Source organism: Saccostrea echinata, unplaced genomic scaffold, assembly GCF_033153115.1.
Source record: "Saccostrea echinata isolate AGI-Se365-2 ecotype Australia unplaced genomic scaffold, CSIRO_AGI_Sech_v1 ptg000081l, whole genome shotgun sequence".
NCBI lineage: Eukaryota > Metazoa > Mollusca > Bivalvia > Ostreida > Ostreidae > Saccostrea > Saccostrea echinata.
The window spans coordinates 2,783,152-2,801,015 of NW_026889830.1; the positions used below are offsets into that span (position 1 = coordinate 2,783,152).

At 36.3% G+C, this 17,864-nt stretch overlaps 6 protein-coding genes and 2 pseudogenes across 6 annotated transcripts; 6 read left to right on the top strand and 2 right to left on the bottom strand.

Annotated features, from left to right (window-relative positions):
- Positions 1 to 9: 9 nt before the first annotated feature.
- On the bottom strand, positions 10 to 1,042 carry LOC133176776 (histone H2B-like). Its single transcript, XM_061311846.1, has 2 exons — positions 1,038 to 1,042; positions 10 to 433 (listed from the first exon to the last, which is right to left on the bottom strand). Exons 1-2 carry the CDS (start codon positions 1,040 to 1,042, stop codon positions 100 to 102), a joined length of 339 nt encoding a protein of 112 aa, XP_061167830.1. The 3' UTR covers positions 10 to 99.
- A 2,449-nt stretch (positions 1,043 to 3,491) lies between these two features.
- On the top strand, positions 3,492 to 4,150 carry LOC133176786 (histone H1-delta-like). The gene has a single exon (XM_061311854.1). The coding sequence runs from the start codon at positions 3,554 to 3,556 to the stop codon at positions 4,148 to 4,150; it is 597 nt and encodes a 198-aa protein (XP_061167838.1). The 5' UTR covers positions 3,492 to 3,553.
- A 382-nt stretch (positions 4,151 to 4,532) lies between these two features.
- Positions 4,533 to 6,160, top strand: LOC133176777 (histone H3-like). The gene is made up of 2 exons (XM_061311848.1): positions 4,533 to 4,545; positions 5,639 to 6,160. The coding sequence occupies exons 1-2, from the start codon at positions 4,533 to 4,535 to the stop codon at positions 6,091 to 6,093; spliced, it is 468 nt and encodes a 155-aa protein (XP_061167832.1). The 3' UTR covers positions 6,094 to 6,160.
- Positions 6,161 to 7,471: 1,311 nt separating this feature from the next.
- Positions 7,472 to 7,783, top strand: LOC133176778 (histone H4). The gene has a single exon (XM_061311849.1). It carries the CDS (start codon positions 7,472 to 7,474, stop codon positions 7,781 to 7,783), a length of 312 nt encoding a protein of 103 aa, XP_061167833.1.
- A 2,527-nt stretch (positions 7,784 to 10,310) lies between these two features.
- On the bottom strand, positions 10,311 to 10,790 carry LOC133176722 (histone H2B). The gene has a single exon (XM_061311795.1). It carries the CDS (start codon positions 10,770 to 10,772, stop codon positions 10,401 to 10,403), a length of 372 nt encoding a protein of 123 aa, XP_061167779.1. The 5' UTR covers positions 10,773 to 10,790; the 3' UTR covers positions 10,311 to 10,400.
- Positions 10,791 to 11,033: 243 nt separating this feature from the next.
- On the top strand, positions 11,034 to 11,447 carry LOC133176720 (histone H2A-like). The gene has a single exon (XM_061311794.1). The coding sequence runs from the start codon at positions 11,047 to 11,049 to the stop codon at positions 11,425 to 11,427; it is 381 nt and encodes a 126-aa protein (XP_061167778.1). The 5' UTR covers positions 11,034 to 11,046; the 3' UTR covers positions 11,428 to 11,447.
- Positions 11,448 to 14,527: 3,080 nt separating this feature from the next.
- On the top strand, positions 14,528 to 15,311 carry LOC133176719 (histone H1-delta-like; annotated as a pseudogene).
- A 1,533-nt stretch (positions 15,312 to 16,844) lies between these two features.
- Positions 16,845 to 17,351, top strand: LOC133176779 (histone H3-like; annotated as a pseudogene).
- Positions 17,352 to 17,864: the final 513 nt, after the last annotated feature.

A 17,864-nucleotide genomic window follows, 5' to 3' on the forward strand; every position in this document is an offset into this window, starting at 1 on the left:
TACTTCGTTTCTCGACGATGTAATGAAGATATCTTTTCGAAAAATTTGTGTGGCCCTGAAAAGGGCCGTTTATTTTTTTCTGGACTGCAAGTTTGCAGTTTACTTGCTGCTGGTGTACTTGGTGACGGCCTTGGTTCCCTCAGAGACAGCGTGCTTGGCCAATTCACCGGGCAGAAGGAGACGGACAGCAGTCTGGATCTCTCTGCTGGTGATGGTAGATCGCTTGTTGTAGTGAGCGAGACGGGAGGCCTCGGCAGCGATTCTCTCAAAGATGTCGTTGACGAAAGAGTTCATGATGCTCATGGCCTTGCTGGAAACACCAGTGTCTGGGTGAACCTGTTTCAGCACCTTGTAGATGTAAATGGCATAGGATTCCCTCCTCTTCCTGCGTTTTTTCTTGTCCCCAGTTCTCTGGGCCTTGGCCTTGGTGGCCCTTGATTTGTAAATAAAATATCTTGTATCTTGTATATATTGCAGCCTTACTTGCGACTCATTTGTCTGACTATAACATTATATATATGATATCACACGTCAATCAAAAAGTTACGACTCATACAAATTTGCTAAGAAATCACAGTAATTTCAGATAATAAATTTTGTCTTGGTGATTTTTTCTTTTAAAATTATCATCAAAGATGCGTGTATCATTTTCCTTAAGACCTAAAGACAAGGAAAATGTAAACAATTCTGCACAATTCAGTGAAAAAAAAAATAATCATGGAAAATGGGTTAAAATAGCTCTCAAATAAGTTTTTTTAATATTTATAATGTTTTTTTTTTAAATGTTTTATATGTAGGGCGTGCAAATGAAATATTATGACCCGCTCTCAGCCATATATATACTGTTCATGTCAGAAAAGGTACATTTATGTAGAGTATTTCAACACAATTCGGATTTATAAGTATATAATTGTAAAAACACGCCTCAAAATTATGCATGGTTCATTTCCTGTGGAAATTGCTAGATTTGATGTACGCAGGGATGTTATACGGATAGAGAATAGAAATTTACTATCCAGGAAATCGATCGTTGTTACTGCATTACTATATGTTGTCTTTTGAAAACTATCCCGTGTTCTACAGCTCGATTTCAAACGTGTCCAAAATATATCTCTGAATGTGCTCAGATTAAAAACTTTGAATATTTGCTGTATGAATATAGCTCAGAACGTTGTTCATTATCTTGAAATGAAAATGAATTAATAATAAATACGAAACGTCACGCCTTGTTTCTTTCTTTTTTCATTTTCCCCCTACTACATTCTTCATTTATTTATTTATTTTTAAATAAAATGCAAATAATCATGTACATATGAATATTTGGACAGGCGCAAGGGAACACACTGGCTGAGACAAACATATTATATATCTAGACTAAGGTTTCATTGTTTGTTGTTGTTGTATATTAGTTTATTCAGGATATAACTTTGGGCAATACAGCCCATCAGTTTACAAAAATAACATATAATAACATATATTACAAAATTTAAGACTCTCAGTGAGCCTAAATTGGGGGGTGAAACCCCTGGTCAAGTGTTCCTCAGTCCCACAGTTCCACTCATTTATAGTATACAATAATATATAATGAACAAATGAAGTACAATATAATCATAATTCAAAGTTATAATACAGTATATAGCAATGATGTTTTAATGTACAGACATCTGAAAATATAAACCTTACACAGATAGAAATTAGGTTAACCTGATTGATCTTCGTTACGTAATATTAGGGCATAATGAATATATTTCCCTAAACCAACCAAAGTAGATATGCGGTTGGTACCCAACAATTGGATTAATTTAAAAGTACTTGGCAATTTGTAATAATATTCATTTATATATTTTTTTCTTCAATTTAGATATCTAGGGCATTGAAGAATGAAATGGAATTCGTCTTCTATTTCACGTGTATTACAAACATCGCATAATCTATCCTCTCTACTTTTGCCTTGGTACCTTCCGCATTCTATGTTAAGATAGTGAGACGAAAGTCTAGTGCGGGAAATATGGGTTGTTTTTTTTTTTTAAATTACTCTGAAAAGGTTTTGTTAAATAGAATTGCATTTTACAGAAGTCAGATTGGACAATATGTTTATATAGAAAGCATTTTGACGAATTATCCATAAATGCAGTGCACTCTTGGAGGTATATATCTAGGATTCTATTTTTATACACGTGCATAAAATGAGCAAAGTTTATTGCTTGCTGTTTTATCCAAAATTCTCCCAGACCCAATCTAAATAGTTCAAGTTTTACATCAGGCGCCCAGTTTATACTTGTTCCCGACCCATTTTCTGCATCATATCGCAGGTATTCATAAGAAGATTTTTAAATGCAGTTTTCTGTTTTTAATAATTTACACCAGAATTTCATAATTTTCAATTTCCTTTGTATAATAAGTGGATATCGTCCCAATTCTCTATAAATCATATAATTGCATACATTGCGCCTAACACCGAGGGTAATTTTACAAAAGGATAAATGCAGTCTTTCAATTTCCGGAGATTTATGAAAACCCCAGATTTCGCTTCCATACGAGATAACACTTCCAACATATGTATCAAAGAGTTGACATCGGCTTTCGACGTTGAATTCAAATTTCTGTATATTACGGTTTAAACCAGATAGTGCTTTTTGACCTTGTTCAGCTAATTTCTTTTGCGTACCATTGAATTTACCGTTATAATTTAAATATAATCCTAGGTAATTAAAAGAGTCGACAATTTCCAAAATTTCATTGTTATATGTCCATGAAAAATTTACGCATCCTCCTTTTCTGAATACTAAAATTTTGGGGTTTTTTTTTTCAGTGTTAACAGTCAAATTCCACGAGGTAACATATCCATGTAACGCGTCAAGCATATACTGTAATTCTTCGGGTGAGTTAGCGAATATTACGGTGTCATCTGCGAACATCAAAACAAACAGATTTAAACAGAAAAATTCAAAATATAAATAAATTAATTGTGAAAAATAGTTTAAATTTCATTATTTTCAATCTGTCGGTTGCACTTCTATACTGCCTAAATAGGAAGGTATGATACAATACAGAGTCTGTGTGGGTTTCTCACAGTTTTAGGGCAAACTGAGGATATTCACAGGACGGAGAGATCCAGTTGGCATTTTTAAACGTGTCTAGGAAAAGTTTAAGATAAATCATCACTGAAATTTGTCTTTTCAAGCAAAATTTTCAACTTGAATCGTAACGTGAAATTCAGACATGCGAGTTTGGAGGCCTATTTTCTTGATTTTGAACACTACAAAGAGAACAATCTAAAAATGTAAATAGATAGAATGATAGAGAGGAATGTAGAGGTTGGGACTATGCTCATATTTTGTGATAGAGACCCTTCGTTGAGCTGCAGCGCGGATGCAAATACCCACATTGAAACACACATGCACGAACAAAAACACGTACGTCTCGACACACTGGATGTTTTCTAGGCGGTCCGCGCTCAGTGTAAACAAAAACAGCAAGTGCGTGTGACCCAAGTATTCCAGTGTTCACTGTTCCCGAGAAGTAAGTCGTCGTTTTACTCTCCTAAGTAGCCATGGCCGATACTGCTGCACCAGCAAAGTCCCCAGCCAAGAAGAAGGCCGCAAAGCCTAAGGTGCCTGCTGCACATCCTAAGTACATTGACATGATTAGCGCCGCCGTTGCATCTCTGAAAGAACGCGGTGGCTCATCCAGACAGGCCATTCTCAAGTACATCATGGCCAACTACAAAGTGGGCAACGATGTAAACTCTATCAACGCCCACCTGAAAATGGCCCTGAAGAACGGTGTTAAGAAAGGTGCTCTGAAGCAAGCAAAGGGTACTGGCGCTAGTGGCTCCTTCAAACTTGGAGACAAACCCAAGACCGAGAAGAAACCTAAAGCCAAAAAGGTTGCCAAGCCCAAGGCAGCCAAGCCCAAGAAGGCCGCCGCCAAGCCCAAGAAGCCTGCCGGAGAGAAGAAGGCCAAGACTCCCAAGAAGAAGACAGCAGCCAAGAAACCAGCCGGACCCAAGAAGACCAAGTCCCCCAAGAAAAAGGCAGCCCCCAAGTCTCCAAAGAAGGCAGCAGCTAAGCCCAAGAAAGCCAAGACTCCCAAGAAGGCAGCAGCCAAGAAAACCAAGACTCCCAAGAAGGCAGTCGCCAAGAAATAAGCAGTCTTTGCATTCCAGACAGACTGTCCACTTAAAAAAAAAAGCCCTTTTCAGGGCTACCCACATTTTTAGAAAAGATACCTCAATTACAGTCGTTGATGAAAAGTCTGCATGTTTGCCTCTGTCCCCCCCCCCCCCCCCCTCCTCTCTCTTTTTGTCTCACATTGTAATAAGGCTGTGCTGAAAATGTAAAATTAGGAAATTTTGTTGCGATTTCTAAATCAATAAAATTAAAGTATTAGAAATACAACACTGCCTAAGGGTAAAGTAAAATTATATGATCATAGTAATATTTTTAAAGTACAAGAAATTGGAAAATGATATCTCCCCCTCTCCCCCCCCCCCCCAAAAAAAAAAGTTATGCTCACATACAACATTAATAATGGAGGAGCGAAGTCAGTAATTGAAATGAATGACAATAAACAGGGGATGTGAAAGTGTGTATATGAAATTTTGAAGTATGATAGACCATTTTATCACACAAAAACACTGGTTCAAAATTCAGTGTTAAGTACACAAGTTTTATGATCAGATATTTTGAATTTGTCTGTTTTATTTCCTAACTATCAAGCCATACACAAAATGAAATGGCACATACTCTGGTACTCTGAGATAAATTTGTAAGGTAGTGACTATTGATGCAACTTCTGTGTAACCCGTACATGACCAAAGAATTCTTGAAAGCAAAACCACTTGCATACCAGTGCTTATTATTACATGATACATCACTTTGACATATTTTAATTTACAGAATCAGTTTTTTTGAGCTAAAATTTCTTTGACCCTTCGGACTTGTTTTGACAGGACTTGATGTGTTGACAAGATAAGTTCTTGAAATATCTTAAATCAAATGAGACAAACACAAACAACACAATGAAAGAAAAAAAAATCAGGTCCTTAAAGAGAGCAAAGCAATGTTGGGCTGATTTACAAGTGTTATGACACCCACCAAACACTGGGCAATGTATATAGAATTAAAAAAAAATAATAAAATAAATAAATATATGGTAATATCCTTTTATACATTTATACATTTGCATGGCTTTGTATACTAGGGAAGGCTTTGAAATCCAACAATCTTACAGATAAATAAAAGAAAATAAAAAATAATAATAATAATAACAATTAAATAGATACATAAAATGACAAAAAAAAAAACAAACAAAACAAAAGAAAAACAAGGGATAAATCATTACGATTGTTAACATTATTACTGTGATTGTTTTTATCTCTTCATTCAATGGATCCTTATTATCAGAATTATATAATTTTAACCAAATAACCTAGATTTAAACCCAAGTACAAAATCTGTGCAGAAAGGTGGATTGAAATGATTCCAGCTAAGACCAATCGAAGCACAATGTGCCCGACTAATCACAAGGCGTCTTTCTTAACTCCGGAACCAATCGCAAACATCCTTACTTCGTGCGCGCTGATTTCGAAGTTTGATCAAATATTCACGAGCCACAGGACCGTATAAAACTATAGTAAACACACGATCTCGTCATTCATTTTATCTGAACTCAGAGAAGGTGGCACGTACCAAGCAGACTGCAAGAAAATCTACTGGAGGCAAGGCCCCACGAAAACAGCTGGCTACCAAGGCAGCCCGTAAAAGCGCACCAGCCACCGGTGGCGTTAAGAAGCCTCACAGATACAGGCCAGGAACTGTCGCTCTCCGTGAGATCAGGAGATACCAGAAGAGCACCGAATTGCTCATCAGGAAACTCCCATTCCAGCGACTTGTCCGTGAAATCGCTCAGGATTTCAAGACCGATCTGCGTTTCCAGAGCTCTGCCGTCATGGCCCTCCAGGAAGCCAGTGAGGCCTACCTTGTCGGACTCTTTGAGGATACTAACTTGTGTGCTATCCACGCTAAGAGAGTAACCATCATGCCAAAGGACATCCAGCTTGCCAGACGTATCCGTGGCGAACGAGCTTAAACATATTCTTGTTTCAGACAAAACACAAAACGGCCGTTTTCACGGCCACCAAAATATTTAGAAAAGATGCCTTCATGTTACAGCGCTCAAGAAACGTAATACACAAAATTAAAACACAAGGCCACATGATAAATGTTAGATCAAATTTGGAGTAGGAAAGTGTCATATATACTGGCATAAACGCATCTAAACTATTATTTATACATATGCAAGAAAACAACAGATGTGATCGTATTGAGTGTTAAGTAGCCTATATACTGGCATAATTGTGACATCTTACACTCTATCATTACTTATATACAAGACGAAACTATAACAATAAGTTTAAAATGAATGTCACGGACAATTCGAAAATGAATAAAACACTTGCAATTATAACGTACAAAACAGAACAATTATTTTCTAATTTAGAGTCCTTAACAGACAAGTATGAAATTATTACAATAATAAGAAAAAGGTATGCCAATGGATAGTATAACAATTTGTAAATGACATTGTTCATTTCAACAATAATATTGTACTATTTCAGTTAAAGGGAATACTATAGATAAAAGTGTATCGGCTACTACAACATGTTATCATTTACGAACACGTATCCAAACATATGCCAAAAGCACAACCATTAGAAGAAAATAGTAATTCTAATAAAGCAGAATCTCGTTCAGCACGAGCTGCACATGTGTCTGTCGTGGGCAATGTAAATACACAGTATATACCATCAATTTCACAAGAGAGAGAGAAAGAGTAAACGTTTACTTTATGAATACTGAATCAAATGACATATTAAAGAGGTGAGAACCTCGTTAGTGGTTAATACTTGCGTGCAAAACCTTTTGCATTGTGCCAAAATAGGTACAAATGAAAATAAATGATAAAAATATTCATTTAAAAAGAAAGGAATCACAGATTTAAAAACAGGAACTGCGCACGTAGTTCTAACCATGTATTTTTATTCGAATTTATTAGAAATGGGTATAAAATTAAAAAAAATATATATATATTCATTTAAAAAGAAAGAAAACACAGATTTAAATACAGGTACTGTGCACGTAGTTCTAACCATGTATATTTATTCGAATTTATTAGAAATGGGTATAAAATTTTAACATTCTAAAATATTGACCTACTGAATTGAGATAACAGGATTAGAAACAGCTCAAGGGTACATCAATAGAAAAAAAAAAAAAAATGTAAACAAGAACAAGCAAGGCGCGCAGAGCGGGAACCAATCAGACTGTTCCTTACTGTGTGCCTTCGTTGCACTGCCGAAGTTTTCAAGATACAAGTGCCTCTAGCGCGTCGTCGAACAGCGCTATATATATCGCTATCCCGTCTGTCTAGCGTCATTTCAGAAGTTTAATCTACTGAGAACTGAATTATGTCTGGACGTGGTAAAGGAGGAAAAGGTCTTGGAAAGGGGGGCGCCAAGCGTCACAGGAAGGTCCTGAGAGATAACATCCAGGGTATCACCAAACCCGCCATCCGTCGTCTTGCACGCAGAGGTGGAGTCAAACGTATCTCTGGACTCATCTACGAGGAGACCCGTGGTGTCTTGAAAGTTTTCCTTGAGAACGTCATTCGTGATGCTGTCACCTACACAGAGCACGCCAAGAGGAAGACTGTCACAGCCATGGACGTTGTCTATGCACTGAAGAGACAAGGACGTACCCTTTACGGATTCGGTGGTTAGATACCCCCTACCATCGCTTACAAGCGTAACAACAAACGGCCGTTTTCACGGCCACCCAAATTTTTAGAAAAGATGCCTCTGAGCAGACGTGTAAAAGAAACGAATGTGTGTGGGTTTTTTTTTTTAATCATATTTCTACATAATGTCTGAGTCACTGGAAAAAAAGCATATTATTCGGCTACCCATTCAGTATTTATACAAAGGGTAGGGCAGAGCAAATACTTTACACAGTATTCAAATTATGATTGAATGACATAAGCTTCGTTAAATCTGGTAAAACTTACAATTGTAATAAATAACATGCATACTGTAACAGTATACTGAGTGAGACACGTCGAGGGAGGTGAATATCTAAATACTAGTCCTGTAACACAATGTTTACATGTAACATTGTGTGTAGGCTACATAACTTCTGCAGTCAAATTGTGCTGCACAAGGTAGCAAGAGTTATCTTTCTTGTTATATGCCTTGATTTTGCTTTAAACTCAACTCTATCAACAATTAAAATATGAATTCACACAGCTGATTTTATGTTATTGTTTCATGATTCACATTGTAACATTTGGGTCCCAACATCGGCATCACATGAAATGAATAGTAGGTTAATAAAATTTAATACACAAAATAAGGGTTCATACATTTTTTTTTTTTTTAACATTCATCTCCAGAATAAAGTATCAACTCATAGTTGCATGTTATATTTCATCATTCCATTACCATATAAATAACATTCATATCAAAATATGTCCCATAACTAGCAGTGTGTGCAATGAATGTATCTTGCTCCAGAGCTGTGCAAAACAAACAAAACACACACACTTGCACAAAACAAAACCTTAACTATTATAGGAGATTGTTCTGAATATCTTATCTGCAAAACATGAAAAACTCAATCAACTTGAAGATGCAAGTTCTTGGGATGAAGTTTATTGGATGACATGTTTATTGTACATATTTCCAGTACTTTATGTGTAATGTTTTTAATAAAGGATATTCACAATGCAAAATGTTCAATGAGATGTTGGTAGATGTAATTACAATATTTTGGTGATAAAGATATCTGCTATAATCTTTATGTTTGAAAACATCACACATTCCTTGATAGAAGTATACCATCATTACAATATTATATCTGATTCAATAGGTTATTTAAGAAAAGTTTTGAAAGTTAATGAATTTATGTTTTTATACATCTCACCTTAACATATTTCAATGACATATGGAAAAAGAAAAAAAAAAAACCATCAATAAGAATGCATATATATATATATATATATATATATATATATATATATATATATATATATATATATATATAATATATATATACAATATATTATATATATATATATATATATATATATATATATATATATATATATATGTATGTGTGTGTGTGTGTGTGTATAATTTCATTAATTTCAACAATGATAACTTCACTCTAAATACTGTCTAAATTCACAAATTGAATATGATTTTTGTATTATAATTTATCTGAAGATATAGGCATTCTGCACGTCTTGTTCACCCATCTCCTCTTCAAAGAGAATTCGCATCTCGGTATGAATCAGCTAGACCCAGGCGATAAATTTCACTTTTGTATACATCATCGTTCTCAACAATAACTTTATTATTTGAAAGTCTATATTATATAAGTCAATATTCACTGTTTTGTTACATAAATTAATAACTAAGAATTTTCTTTTTCTTAGGGAATTTTAAGGGATGTTGTTCAATATCCACAATGAACATGGTAAATATTTCATAGCTTGTACTGTTAAATGATACTAGTAAAATCTTAATGCACTTTGTCTACATCTAAAACCTGTATATTAGATTGCCCATATTTCAGATGCACAACTCGTTACGCTATAAATCAATATTATATGCACCAACAGAACCAAAACTAGAATCATTCCAAAAAAAAAAAAAAAACAAAACCAAACAAACAAACAAACAAAAAAAAAAAACAAAATGAGTGAGAGAGAGAGAGAGAGAGAGAGAGAGAGAGAGAGAGAGAGAGAGAGAGGGAGAAATTAAATTAATCGTGGCTTAACATTGAACTCCTAGGTCCCTCATTTTACACTAATCACTTGTTAGCTGGCTTTCTTTTTTATTTGACTTGAAAAAGTGTGGCTGTGTTGCTTTTAGGCTTAAAATAACATGCCTTTATATAAATTAGAAGGCCTGAACTAAGTTTTTGTATACCATACATGCACTGTTGTGTTATTATAAGGCCTTGTGGGATTTCACTGTCTGTAATTATTTAATGTACACTTAATAGGATGGGCATGCACATGTTGGTTTATTTTTCTGAAGGTGTGTGTGTGTGTGTGTGTGTGTGTGCACACTTTTATTTTTTCCAGTCATAGACTGTACACATTTAAAATCATTAGGGAGAACAGACTAAATCAGGGAAATAGAAAGAAATGCAAAGTAAAAATATATAGGCTTAGATAGATCTAATATTAAAGAAAAATTACAATAATAAGATAAGCTACACACACACTTAACAAACTACTTCGTTTCTCGACGATGTAATGAAGATATCTTTTCGAAAAATTTGTGTGGCCCTGAAAAGGGCCGTTTATTTTTTTCTGGACTGCAAGTTTGCAGTTTACTTGCTGCTGGTGTACTTGGTGACGGCCTTGGTTCCCTCAGAGACAGCGTGCTTGGCCAATTCACCGGGCAGAAGGAGACGGACAGCAGTCTGGATCTCTCTGCTGGTGATGGTAGATCGCTTGTTGTAGTGAGCGAGACGGGAGGCCTCGGCAGCGATTCTCTCAAAGATGTCGTTGACGAAAGAGTTCATGATGCTCATGGCCTTGCTGGAAACACCAGTGTCTGGGTGAACCTGTTTCAGCACCTTGTAGATGTAAATGGCATAGGATTCCCTCCTCTTCCTGCGTTTTTTCTTGTCCCCAGTTCTCTGGGCCTTGGCCTTGGTGGCTGCTTTCTTAGCTCCTTTAGATCCAACTTTGGGTGGCATGTTTACAGGTTGTATACAAACTGAAAACTATGAATGTCGACTCGCGCCGCGCTGCTTTTATATCGCACGGACGGATAACGGTGGGCAAGTACATTACGGACCCTCGAGAAAACTAGTGTTGTTCGGCGAGCGACAAAGTGTACGAAATACGATCGCGCCGATTGGCTGCACATTTCAATCCGCCCGCGTGTTTAAATAGGGTCGCGAAGGCTGTTGTGAGTTATTCGTTGATTTCATTTCTTGAGCGTCAACTACTCTTATTAACAGATCAAAGATGTCAGGACGTGGTAAAGGAGGCAAAGTGAAGGGAAAGGCCAAGAGCCGATCATCCCGTGCCGGACTTCAGTTCCCCGTGGGTCGTATCCACCGTCTGCTGAGGAAGGGCAACTACGCCGAGAGAGTGGGAGCCGGTGCCCCCGTGTACTTGGCCGCCGTTCTTGAATACTTGGCCGCCGAAGTTTTGGAGTTGGCAGGCAACGCCGCCCGCGACAACAAGAAGACCAGAATCATCCCCCGTCATCTGCAGCTGGCCATCCGTAACGACGAGGAGTTGAACAAACTCCTGTCCGGCGTGACCATCGCCCAGGGTGGTGTTCTGCCCAACATCCAGGCCGTACTCCTCCCCAAGAAGACCCAGAAGTCAGCCAGCAAGTAAAAAGTCTGTACGACTTTGAAATATACCAAACGGCCGTTTTCACGGCCACCCAAATTTTTTAGAAAAGATGCCTCTAATAGCATACGGTTTATCTAAGAAACGAAATGTGTAAACTTTTCAATAAATGAAAACATACAGCACTGCATGCCAAGATATCACATTTTCCCTTGATTTGTAAATAAAATATCTTGTATCTTGTATATATTGCAGCCTTACTTGCGACTCATTTGTCTGACTATAACATTATATATATGATATCACACGTCAATCAAAAAGTTACGACTCATACAAATTTGCTAAGAAATCACAGTAATTTCAGATAATAAATTTTGTCTTGGTGATTTTTTCTTTTAAAATTATCATCAAAGATGCGTGTATCATTTTCCTTAAGACCTAAAGACAAGGAAAATGTAAACAATTCTGCACAATTCAGTGAAAAAAAAAATAATCATGGAAAATGGGTTAAAATAGCTCTCAAATACGTTTTTTTAATATTTATAATGTTTTTTTTTTTAAATGTTTTATATGTACGGCGTGCAAATGAAATATTATGACCCGCTCTCAGCCATATATATACTGTTCATGTCAGAAAAGGTACATTTATGTAGAGTATTTCAACACAATTCGGATTTATAAGTATATAATTGTAAAAACACGCCTCAAAATTATGCATGGTTCATTTCCTGTGGAAATTGCTAGATTTGATGTACGCAGGGATGTTATACGGATAGAGAATAGAAATTTACTATCCAGGAAATCGATCGTTGTTACTGCATTACTATATGTTGTCTTTTGAAAACTATCCCGTGTTCTACAGCTCGATTTCAAACGTGTCCAAAATATATCTCTGAATGTGCTCAGATTAAAAACTTTGAATATTTGCTGTATGAATATAGCTCAGAACGTTGTTCATTATCTTGAAATGAAAATGAATTAATAATAAATACGAAACGTCACGCCTTGTTTCTTTCTTTTTTCATTTTCCCCCTACTACATTCTTCATTTATTTATTTATTTTTAAATAAAATGCAAATAATCATGTACATATGAATATTTGGACAGGCGCAAGGGAACACACTGGCTGAGACAAACATATTATATATCTAGACTAAGGTTTCATTGTTTGTTGTTGTTGTATATTAGTTTATTCAGGATATAACTTTGGGCAATACAGCCCATCAGTTTACAAAAATAACATATAATAACATATATTACAAAATTTAAGACTCTCAGTGAGCCTAAATTGGGGGGTGAAACCCCTGGTCAAGTGTTCCTCAGTCCCACAGTTCCACTCATTTATAGTATACAATAATATATAATGAACAAATGAAGTACAATATAATCATAATTCAAAGTTATAATACAGTATATAGCAATGATGTTTTAATGTACAGACATCTGAAAATATAAACCTTACACAGATAGAAATTAGGTTAACCTGATTGATCTTCGTTACGTAATATTAGGGCATAATGAATATATTTCCCTAAACCAACCAAAGTAGATATGCGGTTGGTACCCAACAATTGGATTAATTTAAAAGTACTTGGCAATTTGTAATAATATTCATTTATATATTTTTTTCTTCAATTTAGATATCTAGGGCATTGAAGAATGAAATGGAATTCGTCTTCTATTTCACGTGTATTACAAACATCGCATAATCTATCCTCTCTACTTTTGCCTTGGTACCTTCCGCATTCTATGTTAAGATAGTGAGACGAAAGTCTAGTGCGGGAAATATGGGTTGTTTTTTTTTTTTAAATTACTCTGAAAAGGTTTTGTTAAATAGAATTGCATTTTACAGAAGTCAGATTGGACAATATGTTTATATAGAAAGCATTTTGACGAATTATCCATAAATGCAGTGCACTCTTTATATATCTAGGATTCTATTTTTATACACGTGCATAAAATGAGCAAAGTTTATTGCTTGCTGTTTTATCCAAAATTCTCCCAGACCCAATCTAAATAGTTCAAGTTTTACATCAGGCGCCCAGTTTATACTTGTTCCCGACCCATTTTCTGCATCATATCGCAGGTATTCATAAGAAGATTTTTAAATGCAGTTTTCTGTTTTTAATAATTTACACCAGAATTTCATAATTTTCAATTTCCTTTGTATAATAAGTGGATATCGTCCCAATTCTCTATGAATCATATAATTGCATACATTGCGCCTAACACCGAGGGTAATTTTACAAAAGGATAAATGCAGTCTTTCAATTTCCGGAGATTTATGAAAACCCCAGATTTCGCTTCCATACGAGATAACACTTCCAACATATGTATCAAAGAGTTGACATCGGGTTTCGACGTTGAATTCAAATTTCTGTATATTACGGTTTAAACCAGATAGTGCTTTTTGACCTTGTTCAGCTAATTTCTTTTGCGTACCATTGAATTTACCGTTATAATTTAAATATAATCCTAGGTAATTAAAAGAGTCGACAATTTCCAAAATTTCATTGTTATATGTCCATGAAAAATTTACGCATCCTCCTTTTCTGAATACTAAAATTTTGGGTTTTTTTTTCAGTGTTAACAGTCAAATTCCACGAGGTAACATATCCATGTAACGCGTCAAGCATATACTGTAATTCTTCGGGTGAGTTAGCGAATATTACGGTGTCATCTGCGAACATCAAAACAAACAGATTTAAACAGAAAAATTCAAAATATAAATAAATTAATTGTGAAAAATAGTTTAAATTTCATTATTTTCAATCTGTCGGTTGCACTTCTATACTGCCTAAATAGGAAGGTATGATACAATACAGAGTCTGTGTGGGTTTCTCACAGTTTTAGGGCAAACTGAGGATATTCACAGGACGGAGAGATCCAGTTGGCATTTTTAAACGTGTCTAGGAAAAGTTTAAGATAAATCATCACTGAAATTTGTCTTTTCAAGCAAAATTTTCAACTTGAATCGTAACGTGAAATTCAGACATGCGAGTTTGGAGGCCTATTTTCTTGATTTTGAACACTACAAAGAGAACAATCTAAAAATGTAAATAGATAGAATGATAGAGAGGAATGTAGAGGTTGGGACTATGCTCATATTTTGTGATAGAGACCCTTCGTTGAGCTGCAGCGCGGATGCAAATACCCACATTGAAACACACATGCACGAACAAAAACACGTACGTCTCGACACACTGGATGTTTTCTAGGCGGTCCGCGCTCAGTGTAAACAAAAACAGCAAGTGCGTGTGACCCAAGTATTCCAGTGTTCACTGTTCCCGAGAAGTAAGTCGTCGTTTTACTCTCCTAAGTAGCCATGGCCGATACTGCTGCACCAGCAAAGTCCCCAGCCAAGAAGAAGGCCGCAAAGCCTAAGGTGCCTGCTGCACATCCTAAGTACATTGACATGATTAGCGCCGCCGTTGCATCTCTGAAAGAACGCGGTGGCTCATCCAGACAGGCCATTCTCAAGTACATCATGGCCAACTACAAAGTGGGCAACGATGTAAACTCTATCAACGCCCACCTGAAAATGGCCCTGAAGAACGGTGTTAAGAAAGGTGCTCTGAAGCAAGCAAAGGGTACTGGGTACTGGCGCTAGTGGCTCCTTCAAACTTGGAGACAAACCCAAGACCGAGAAGAAACCTAAAGCCAAAAAGGTTGCCAAGCCCAAGGCAGCCAAGCCCAAGAAGGCCGCCGCCAAGCCCAAGAAGCCTGCCGGAGAGAAGAAGGCCAAGACTCCCAAGAAGAAGACAGCAGCCAAGAAACCAGCCGGACCCAAGAAGACCAAGTCCCCCAAGAAAAAGGCAGCCCCCAAGTCTCCAAAGAAGGCAGCAGCTAAGCCCAAGAAAGCCAAGACTCCCAAGAAGGCAGCAGCCAAGAAAACCAAGACTCCCAAGAAGGCAGTCGCCAAGAAATAAGCAGTCTTTGCATTCCAGACAGACTGTCCACTTAAAAAAAAAAGCCCTTTTCAGGGCTACCCACATTTTTAGAAAAGATACCTCAATTACAGTCGTTGATGAAAAGTCTGCATGTTTGCCTCTGTCCCCCCCCCCCCCCCCTCCTCTCTCTTTTTGTCTCACATTGTAATAAGGCTGTGCTGAAAATGTAAAATTAGGAAATTTTGTTGCGATTTCTAAATCAATAAAATTAAAGTATTAGAAATACAACACTGCCTAAGGGTAAAGTAAAATTATATGATCATAGTAATATTTTTAAAGTACAAGAAATTGGAAAATGATATCTCCCCCTCTCCCCCCCCCCCCCCAAAAAAAAAGTTATGCTCACATACAACATTAATAATGGAGGAGCGAAGTCAGTAATTGAAATGAATGACAATAAACAGGGGATGTGAAAGTGTGTATATGAAATTTTGAAGTATGATAGACCATTTTATCACACAAAAACACTGGTTCAAAATTCAGTGTTAAGTACACAAGTTTTATGATCAGATATTTTGAATTTGTCTGTTTTATTTCCTAACTATCAAGCCATACACAAAATGAAATGGCACATACTCTGGTACTCTGAGATAAATTTGTAAGGTAGTGACTATTGATGCAACTTCTGTGTAACCCGTACATGACCAAAGAATTCTTGAAAGCAAAACCACTTGCATACCAGTGCTTATTATTACATGATACATCACTTTGACATATTTTAATTTACAGAATCAGTTTTTTTGAGCTAAAATTTCTTTGACCCTTCGGACTTGTTTTGACAGGACTTGATGTGTTGACAAGATAAGTTCTTGAAATATCTTAAATCAAATGAGACAAACACAAACAACACAATGAAAGAAAAAAAAATCAGGTCCTTAAAGAGAGCAAAGCAATGTTGGGCTGATTTACAAGTGTTATGACACCCACCAAACACTGGGCAATGTATATAGAATTAAAAAAAAATAATAAAATAAATAAATATATGGTAATATCCTTTTATACATTTATACATTTGCATGGCTTTGTATACTAGGGAAGGCTTTGAAATCCAACAATCTTACAGATAAATAAAAGAAAATAAAAAATAATAATAATAATAACAATTAAATAGATACATAAAATGACAAAAAAAAAAACAAACAAAACAAAAGAAAAACAAGGGATAAATCATTACGATTGTTAACATTATTACTGTGATTGTTTTTATCTCTTCATTCAATGGATCCTTATTATCAGAATTATATAATTTTAACCAAATAACCTAGATTTAAACCAAGTACAAAATCTGTGCAGAAAGGTGGATTGAAATGATTCCAGCTAAGACCAATCGAAGCACAATGTGCCCGACTAATCACAAGGCGTCTTTCTTAACTCCGGAACCAATCGCAAACATCCTTACTTCGTGCGCGCTGATTTCGAAGTTTTGATCAAATATTCACGAGCCACAGGACCGTATAAAACTATAGTAAACACACGATCTCGTCATTCATTTTATCTGAACTCAGAGAGAAGATGGCACGTACCAAGCAGACTGCAAAAAAATCTACTGGAGGCAAGGCCCCGCGAAAACAGCTGGCTACCAAGGCAGCCCGTTAAAGCGCACCAGCCACCGGTGGCGTTAAGAAGCCTCACAGATACAGGCCAGGAACTGTCGCTCTTCGTGAGATCAGGAGATACCAGAAGAGCACCGAATTGCCCATCAGGAAACTCCCATTCAAGCGCCTTGTCCGTGAAATCGCTAAGGATTTCAAGACCGATCTGTGTTTCCAGAGGCCCTCCAGGAAGCCAGTGAGGCCTACCTTGTCGGACTCTTTGAGGATACTAACTTGTGTGCTATCCACGCTAAGAGAGTAACCATCATGCCAAAGGACATCCAGCTTGCCAGACGTATCCGTGGCGAACGAGCTTAAACATATTCTTGTTTCAGACAAAACACAAAACGGCCGTTTTCACGGCCACCAAAATATTTAGAAAAGATGCCTTCATGTTACAGCGCTCAAGAAACGTAATACACAAAATTAAAACACAAGGCCACATGATAAATGTTAGATCAAATTTGGAGTAGGAAAGTGTCATATATACTGGCATAAACGCATCTAAACTATTATTTATACATATGCAAGAAAACAACAGATGTGATCGTATTGAGTGTTAAGTAGCCTATATACTGGCATAATTGTGACATCTTACACTCTATCATTACTTATATACAAGACGAAACTATAACAATAAGTTTAAAATGAATGTCACGGACAATTCGAAAATGAATAAAACACTTGCAATTATAACGTACAAAACAGAACAATTATTTTCTAATTTAGAGTCCTTAACAGACAAGTATGAAATTATTACAATAATAAGAAAAAGGTATGCCAATGGATAGTATAACAATTTGTAAATGACATTGTTCATTTCAACAATAATATTGTACTATTTCAGTTAAAGGGAATACTATAGATAAAAGTGTATCGGCTACTACAACATGTTATCATTTACGAACACGTATCCAAACATATGCCAAAAGCACAACCA

Excerpts from the sequence above, each read along its gene's own strand:
- LOC133176786 (XM_061311854.1), top strand. The coding sequence starts at position 3,554 with ATGGCCGATACTGCTGCACCAGCAAAGTCCCCAGCCAAGAAGAAGGCC.
- LOC133176778 (XM_061311849.1), top strand. The coding sequence starts at position 7,472 with ATGTCTGGACGTGGTAAAGGAGGAAAAGGTCTTGGAAAGGGGGGCGCC.
- LOC133176722 (XM_061311795.1), bottom strand. The coding sequence starts at position 10,772 with ATGCCACCCAAAGTTGGATCTAAAGGAGCTAAGAAAGCAGCCACCAAG.
- LOC133176720 (XM_061311794.1), top strand. The coding sequence starts at position 11,047 with ATGTCAGGACGTGGTAAAGGAGGCAAAGTGAAGGGAAAGGCCAAGAGC.